An 8,821-nucleotide genomic window follows, 5' to 3' on the forward strand; every position below is an offset into this window, starting at 1 on the left:
ACACCAGACCTTTCCCACTTCTTTTATCCACCTCTACCCCTATACATAAAATTGTGTGACACTATGATTACCCCCTGCCCAGCCTTACCTCTTTGCTCTCACTCTCTCACCCTTGAATCCTCATACACATTTTACTATATATCTTTCTATTTCTACAATAATGCTCTTATACAGTATCTTATGGTACTGAGTTATTCGCGTAGCATAATGTTCTCCTGTCCTTCCTCTACACTTTTATAGCATCAAATCTTTCATATATCAGTTCCCATGTTTGAAGTTGCTGTTTTGTGTACTATGTATGAATATCGTTTCTTTCTTCTTAACCTATCATAGCCCAACCTTCACTGCTTCTTTCTGAAATTACTTGCAGGTTTTCCCCACCTGATAGGAGGTATTTCCTAATTGAGGGAATTAAAAAAAAAATTACTGTCGTCAAGACAGAACCAACTCCTAGCTGACCCTCCAATGGGTTTTTGAGGCTATATATAAGTGGGGCAGGAGGAGATTAATCATCCATCTCTTTCAGAGAACCACCAGAGAGGCATTGACTTTGTTCACTTATATTGACAGGAAGTTCTGGTAGTTAAACTACTAGGCTGCTAACTAAAAAATTAGTGCTTTAAACTCATATGAGAAAGATGTGGCAATCCGCTTCTGTAAAAATTGGAGCCTTGGAATATGAGGCAGTTCTACTCTGCTCTACAAGGTGTCTTATGGGTCAGAATTAACTTGATGGCAGTGGATTTTTGTAGATTGGCATGGCACAGCATGAGTCACTTGATTTGGAGAAATTTGTAGCAGTCAACTGGACAGAACCAAACAACAATTACTATCACTGAACTCCATATTGCTTGAAACGGTAATACTGTTTATGCATAATGTGCAAAAAAAATTGGAAATTTCTTCTGCAATGTTTAGATAATAGGATAAAGGAAAGGAATAAAATTCAGTATTTCAGATATGTCTGCAAGAAATTGAGAATTCTACAGCCCAAACCTAAACTCTCTGGACTCAGAAATGCTGAAGTCATGTGAAACCTCCCAGAGTGAGCTCTTCCTCACTCCTCTGTTTTGGTTTATAAATTAGTACCAGAGATATTTTGCTGAAAAGGGTCAACAAACCAAAAGATAATAATACATGCATAACTGTGTGGCTTATGAGAAGTCAAGGCCTCTTGTCAGAACTGAAGACTTCCTTCTTCTTTATAGTCAATATTGTTTTGTCAGATATTGTCCAAATTAAATACATAACAATCTATAAAAAGTTAGAATAAAAATTAGGGCAGCAACTATCAGGCTAAGTCCTAATTAGTATTCCTTTAGAAGAGGGTGATTTTTTCCCCCAGAACCTTAAATGTTTGTAGCTGAAAATATCTTTCATGAATAAGAATAAGGTAGATTCTTACCAGATCAATACCTTGTTTTCAAGGGGCCAGGGTTTCATCCTATGTAACTATGGAAATCAAATTACACAGAAAGGCAGCCCTCCCTGGAGGGAGCTGGTTATACAGGTAAAATTACTGATACTGCTAGAGAAATGGAAATTTAAAACCCAGCTATGTTAAGTTCAATATAGTCTAATGAGTATACACATCTTTTTCATGAGTTTTATTTTTGCAAGAGAAGGAAATAACAAATAATAAAAATAAAAATAATAAAAGCCTTTAAATTTAAAGGCTTACTTGTCCTCCAAGTATATAACAAACAGTGCACAGATGTGCAAATGCTCTTTGCATCAAGGGTGTTTCTCTCCAACAGTAACTTATACAATCTGCATTCTGGATCATCTATTAATTCATTATGATAAATTATTACTGGGTTTCTCCCCACTATAAACATTTACTTAAAATAGATCTATTTCAAAGAGTCAATTTGCTCCTAATTATAATACAATTAAATGATATCTTGTTGTTTTTGTGTGCTGTTGAGTTGCCTGTGACTCATAGCAACCCTATGAACAACAGCTCTGAATTCTGCCCTATCCAGAGCTAACTTCAATGTCTCTGACACACCTGTCCTATTACTCCAGTTAATGTATCAATTCATCCTATACAGGGTCTTCCTCTCTTGAGATGACCTTTACCCTTCCAAGTATGGCGTCCTTCTCTTAGAATGGTACCTCCTGGCAGCATGCCCAAAGTATGTGAAACAGAGTTTCAAAATCATTGCCTCCAAGGAGCAGCCTGGTTTCACCTTCTCCAGGACAGATCTATTTGTTATCTTAACTGTTAATGGTATGATTTATACTCTTCTCCAGCACCACATCTCAAGGCATCAATTCTTCTGTCATTTTTAATAATTGTCCTGCTCTCCAATGCATCACAAGTCACTGCAAAAACCATGGCCTGCATCAGAATTAATTAAATAAGATAGCATGTAAAGGGCCTCTCTGTATTTCCTTTCAAGGAGGGAGGTCCATCCCTTTGAGAATGTAACTTTCTAATAAATATATCTTTACTATTTTACCTGCAATATCTATCTCTCTTTCTCTATCTATAATTTAAAGGATATCTTCCTTTTGTAACATTAGAATTTGTATGGGATTCCTAGGGCTGCTGTAATAAATTGCCAGACTTAATACTTAGAAGGACATCAGGCTTGGCAAAGTAGAGGATTAGCGAAGAAGAGAAAGATTCAAATGAAGGATCGATGAAGTGTCTGTGGTACCGTGCTCCAGCACGGCTGGTTGTGAGGACGGTGCAGAACCAGAGAGTGTGCCATTCTGTTACACATAGGGCAGGTTGTGAGGACCATGCAAAACCAGGCAGTTCGCCATTCTATTACACATAGGGCAAGTTATGAGACAGAACCAGACAGTGCACCATGCAGGTACGCGTAAGGGTTGCTGTGAGGCAGAACTGACTCAGCAGCACCGGACAACAAAAACAGCTTAACAGAAGCTTGGACAGTACAAATTGTTGGCTGCTAACCAAAAGATCAAAGGTTCACCTTCATTGGAGGCGCCTAGAAAGAAATGTTTATAGTGCAACCGCTGGAAGGGAGTATGGCGCATTCTCAAAAAGTTACAAATAGGGATACCATTTGACCCAGCAATTCCACTGCTGGGAATATACCCCAAAGAGACCATAACTGACATCCAAGCAGATATATGCACACCCATGTTTATCATGGCTTTGTTCACAATAGCAAGGAGTTGGAAACAACCTAAGCGCCCATGAACAAACGAGTGGATAGAGAAGTTCTGGTATATTCACACAATGGAATACTATGCTGCATTAAAAAAAAAACAAGGAACTAATGCAATATTATTCAAAATGGATGACCCTGGAGGACATTATGCTGAGTGAAGTATCTCAGTCACAAAAGGACAAATACTGCATGGTGCCACTGTTGTAAAAAAGGACTGACCTTGACATTGGGGGGAGACTGAGAAAGATGGGTTCAATAATGTATACTGCATTGAAACAGATGAGGGAGAAAACTGTTTAAAAGGGATATGTGATTAGTTATTTTTTGTCATGACAGGTGTCTAGAGCGAAGGCTACATGGTGGAGTGGACCTGGGGGAGGGTTTGTAAAACAATGAAATTACTTGTCTTTTACTTTTTTAAGAGGGTAGTGTACTAGGGGGGAGGGTTGGGAGGGGAGAAAAGTGCAACAGTGAATGAATGGAAACCCAAAGTCTCTGTAAATTTTTACTGACTGAAATTAATGATAAATTTAAATTTTAAAAAAAAGGAAAAAAGAGAAAGAAAAGTTTAGCATTCTACTTTCAAAGTATTGGCTATGGAAAACCCCATGGGATATGGATCTGCTCCAAAGTACAAGGTTGTCGTGAGTCAGAGTCTACTTGAAAAGCAACAGATAATAGCTCAAAACTCCCCAAATTTGTTATTTGTAGTTCTGAAAGTGGTCCACAATGATCTCCCTGGAATAAAATCAACTCACCTGTGCTCCTTTTTTGAAGGGTCTCAGGGAAAATGTGGTTTTGATTTGTTTTTTTCTAAATTCTAAAGGTTGCTTACATTGCCAAAGTCAACTGAGTCTGTTTGAAATTATGTCACTATAAGTAAGTTCTCCTTCCATCTCTCTCTTCTACTTTTAATAAAACACTAATGATCACATGACATCTCTGAGCAGTGCATGTGGTGAAGATGCTTGGGTATTGACTGAAAGGTTGAAACTTTAGATTCCCCCCAAAGCATCTCAGAAGAAAGGTATGGAAATCTACTTATTTAAGCAGCCACTGAAAACCTCTATAAATCACAGACATACTTAAGTCACGATCTACTTAAAGGTAACTTGCTGCTAGTTTATGATTTCACGTGTCACTGATAATTCAGGACACTTTTATTTTTATGTTGAAGTCAGCCAATTGCTACACACAGTCAATAAGTCAAATTCCTACAGATAGAGACCTGCCAGAGAAAATAAATCTGCCCGTAGAGCTTCAAAGATCATAAATTTTCATTAAAGTTAATTACCACATCTTTTTCCTGGAGATAGACTGGTAGGTTGGAATTGCTGACCTTTGAGATATCAGCTGAATGATTTTTATCATGGTGTAAAAAAGATGCTAACTACAAAGCTCAAGTTCAAAGTCATTGTGTCTGAATTTACTCACCATTGAGTCTCCAGTGAATTTTCAGAGGCTGTAGATCATGAAAGAAGAGCTTATCTTTCGCTCATCAGCTTTTGGGTTAGCAGCAAAATTCTCTACTCACTAGGCCGCCAGAGGTCCCTAGTCAGCTAAAAAATTAATTCTATCTGCAGTCTGACTTCCTCCTTGCCATGCAACATATTCAAGCATGCAAGAGATCATTGTTGTAACTGTTAAATGTCTGAGTTGAATATGACTCATAACAACCCTATGAAAAACTGATCTAATCCCTGGCCAATTCTGTGCCATCTTCATCATCATCTCTGACACACATAAGCCAATTGTTGCAGTCACTGAATCAATCCATCTCATTGAGGGTCTTCCTTTCTTTTACAAACCCTCTACATTTCTAAGCATGCTGTCTGTTTCCAAAGAATAGCCTCTCCTAGCTACCTGCCCAAAGTATGTGAGATAAAATTTCTCCATCCTTGACTCCAAGGAGCAATCTGGTTTAACTTCTTCAAGACAAATCTCTTTGTTTTTTTAACAGTCCATCAGATATTCAGCATAATCTAAGGCATAAATTTATCTCCTGTTATCCTTATTCATTACCCAGCTCTTAGATGCATAGCAGGCGATTGTAAAGAAAGACTACAGCTTGATTCAGGTGTATTTTAGTCTTTAGACTAACTTTATTGCTCTTCAAGACTTCTGCGGGGAGGTCCCTGACTGCAGACTTGCCGAAAGAAAAATGTTGTAATGAAACATGCAGAGAGCTGGAGTCAGAGAATAAAGAGAGAAAAATTCACTCAGGATTTCTCAAGCTGAAAGAACTTAAAACCAAACTCAAGCTTTGCAATACTGAAAGCCAGGGGCAAAATCTTGAATGATCAAGGAAACATTAAAAGATGGAAAGGGTATACCAATGTTCATAGTAGCATTATTCACCATCTCAAGAACATGGAAACCACCCCAAAATCCAATCACTTCTGGATGGATTGAGAAACTGTGGTACATTCACATGATGGCATATTACGCAGCACGCTGGTGCAATGATTTTGAAAAATACTGCATAACTTAGGAGAGACTGGAGAGTATTATCCTGAGTGAACTAACTCAGTATCATAAGGACAAATACTGCACAAGACCATTACTGTAAAAATAGAAGGATAACTAATCAAATGTATGAGGTGATCCAAGGTATGAAAGGGTGGGAGCAGAGAGGTAAAGATGGGCAGGGGAGACTTCACTGGGTTATACAATTTGTCAGGTGGAGGGAAGGTTAAAGGAAATGTGAAAGATATAAAGGTGATCTGAAAAGAAGGGATAATATGTGTGTAAAACAACACCAAAAAAAGGGCAGAAGGAATAAACAGAATCACTGTACCAAAAAAGAACTGATTACCCTGGAAAAATTTCAGGAAGCAAAATATAAAAAAGTGGTAATGGTAACAAAGGAAGAAATTCAAGCCACACAGAAGATGTTGGCTAAAAATAAGGCCTCAAGAATAGATGGGATACTGATTGACCTTTTTCAGCAAGCAAATGCAACGTTGGACATGCCCATCAGTTTATGCCATAAAATTTGGAGGACAGATGACTGGCTGACTGAATGGAAGAGATCCATATTTATTCCCATTCCCAAGAAAGGTAATTCAACAAAATGTGTAAATTATCAAACAATATCATAAATATTACACGCAAGCAAAATACTAACTGATCATCATCTAAAGATGATTTAAACAATACGTCAACAGGGAACTACCAAACATTCAAGCTCAATTCAGAAGAGGCCATGGCTGTAGGGCTATTATTGCTGATGTCAGACAGATCCTGACTGAAAGCAGAGAACCCTAAAAGTATGTCTGTGTTGTATTGACTATGCAAAGGCATTTGATTGCAGGAATCACAAAAAGTTACGGCTAATACTAAGAAAAATGGGAATCTCAGAGCACTTAATTGTGCTTATGTGAAATCTATACCTAGATTAAGAAGCTGTTTTCCAAATGGAGCATGGAAACACTGTATGATTTTAAATTGGGAAGGTTATGCATGAGGAGTGTACCCTTTCTTTCTATCTATCCAATGTGTATGCTGAGCAAATAACTTATGAAGCCGGACTCTATAAAGAAGAATATAGAATTGGAATCAGTGGAAGACATATCAGTAATCTGTGCTATGCTGAGGACACAACCTTGCTTACTGAAAGGTAAGGGAACCTAAAGTGCATGTTGTAGAAGATCAAAGACTTCCACCTTCAATATGGATTGCAACTTGACATCTAGAAGACAACGGTCCTTACCAATAGGTCAGTGGGAAACATCATGATAGATGGAGAAAGGATTCAAACTGTTAATGATTTTGTCTTCCTTGGATGCACAATCAGCACTGCTGATATCAGTAATCAGGAGATATGGAGATATATTGGTTGGCAAGTCTGCTGTCAGGGATCTCTCCAAAATACTTAAGTATTTTGTAAGGAATGTCAATTTGAAGACCAAGGTGCACCTGATTCAGGTCATGATCTTTTCAATTACTTGTCATGCATCTGAAAACTGGATGACAGAATAAGGATGACATTAAAAGAAGAATTGGTAGCTTTGAATTGCAGTGTTGGAGAAGAGTACTGCATAGTCCATACACTTCCAAAAGAACAAACAGATACATTTGGGAAAGGGTGAGCTGAAATGCTCCTTGGAGGTAAGGATGAAAAGGCTTCATCTTGCGTGCTTTGGTCATGTTGCTAGGAGAGACTATTCCTTGGAAAAGGATATTATGCTTGAAAGGGTGGAGGGCCAAAGAAAGAGAGGAAAGCCTCTATCAAGATGGACTGACACAGTGACTGCAGCAATGGTCTCAAGTGTATCATAGATGGTGAGAGGACACAGGATAGGATGGGATTCACATCTGTAGTTCATAGAGTCCCTATGAGTTGTACTTGACTCAATGGAAATTAACAATAATATATGCCTCCAGATCTCCTGACAAATGGTATCAAGTATGTTGATTGTGAATCCATCCAAGCAAGATTAAACCACAGACAATTTCAATCTTCTATCTGTCATGATGTTGCCCATTGATTGGCCCAGGGGTGAGGACTTTTGTTTTCTGGTGTTGAGATGTAATCCATACTGGAGGTGACAGTCCTTGAGCTTCTGCTTCAACTGCCTCAAGTTCTTGCAGCAAGCAAGGTTGACATAATGCAAGTTGGACATGATGCCACACTCTTCTTCATAAAGTCCAACTTCTCAAATCATTTGCTCAGCATGTAGATTGAATAGTTATGGAGAAAGAATACAGCTATGATGCACACCTTTTCTGATTCCATACCTTGCTCTGACAACAGCTTCTTGGTCTGGGTACAGGTTTCATATAAGCATAATTAAGGGTTTTCAAATTCCCATTCTTCTCAATAGAAAATAGCATGTGATCAAGAGCCAGTTGTGATGAGAGAAGTTGTTCAAGCTGCATTGAAGGCATTGACAAAATAAGATCCCAGGGATTAATGGGGTACCAATTAACAGTTACCAACTAACAGATGAAACACTGGAATTCAAGATACTAGAATATAAATATTGGAAAAAGAGGAAATAGTTTGCCTATCACAATACTCTAGCAATTAGTTATAATTTTTCATGTCCTATCAATCTCATTTTAAACTAAAATATATTTTAACTTTTAAATTTCTCTTTGTAGGTCATGTTCTGTAATTTTTTTTTCTTACTACACTCACTGCCTTATTTTATATATATTTGTTTTTTGTATAGGTATACAAACCTGGAGAAAAGACGAAAGTTATACAAGTGTCCAGGACTTTTTCATTCATAGGGTCACTATGAGTCACTTAAGACTCGACAACACTTAACAACAACAACAACAACATAGGTATACACACACACTCATATGTATGTATATATGTTGTTGTTGTTGTGTACTAGCAAAATGGAACTGACCAAAAGCTCACCCTCCAGTGAGTTTTTAGAGGCAGTTAATTGCACAGGAGGAGATTGCCCATCCTTCTCCCACAGAGCTATATGAACTGTATGCCTTCAGGATTGCAGCGCAGCCTCTTACAACTAGGCCACCAGAGGTCCAGATAAGAAATATATATTTGTTTGTTGTTATTTGCTGAGGATTAAACCAGGCTGCTCCTTGGAGGCAAGGATTCTGGGGCTTCGTCTGACATACTTTGGACATGTTGTAAGGAGAGACAGGTCTTTATAGAGGGACATCATGCTGGGTAGAGTAGAGGGACAGTGCAG

General features: G+C 38.1%; 1 protein-coding gene across 1 annotated transcript in view; it reads left to right on the plus strand.

Moving 5' to 3' along the window:
- Positions 1–4,002, plus strand: part of LOC102851535 (non-histone chromosomal protein HMG-17-like) — a 5,241-nt gene extending 1,239 nt beyond the window's left edge. The window contains exon 2 of the mRNA XM_006902037.1: positions 3,976–4,002. Within this exon, the coding sequence (XP_006902099.1) occupies positions 3,976–4,002 (27 nt within the window). The remainder of the gene's footprint in view (positions 1–3,975) is intronic.
- The last annotated feature ends 4,819 nt before the right edge of the window (positions 4,003–8,821 follow it).

Source organism: Elephantulus edwardii, unplaced genomic scaffold, assembly GCF_000299155.1.
Source record: "Elephantulus edwardii isolate Elephantulus edwardi_28Jun2011 unplaced genomic scaffold, EleEdw1.0 scaffold00360, whole genome shotgun sequence".
In the NCBI taxonomy this organism is placed as follows: domain Eukaryota; kingdom Metazoa; phylum Chordata; class Mammalia; order Macroscelidea; family Macroscelididae; genus Elephantulus; species Elephantulus edwardii.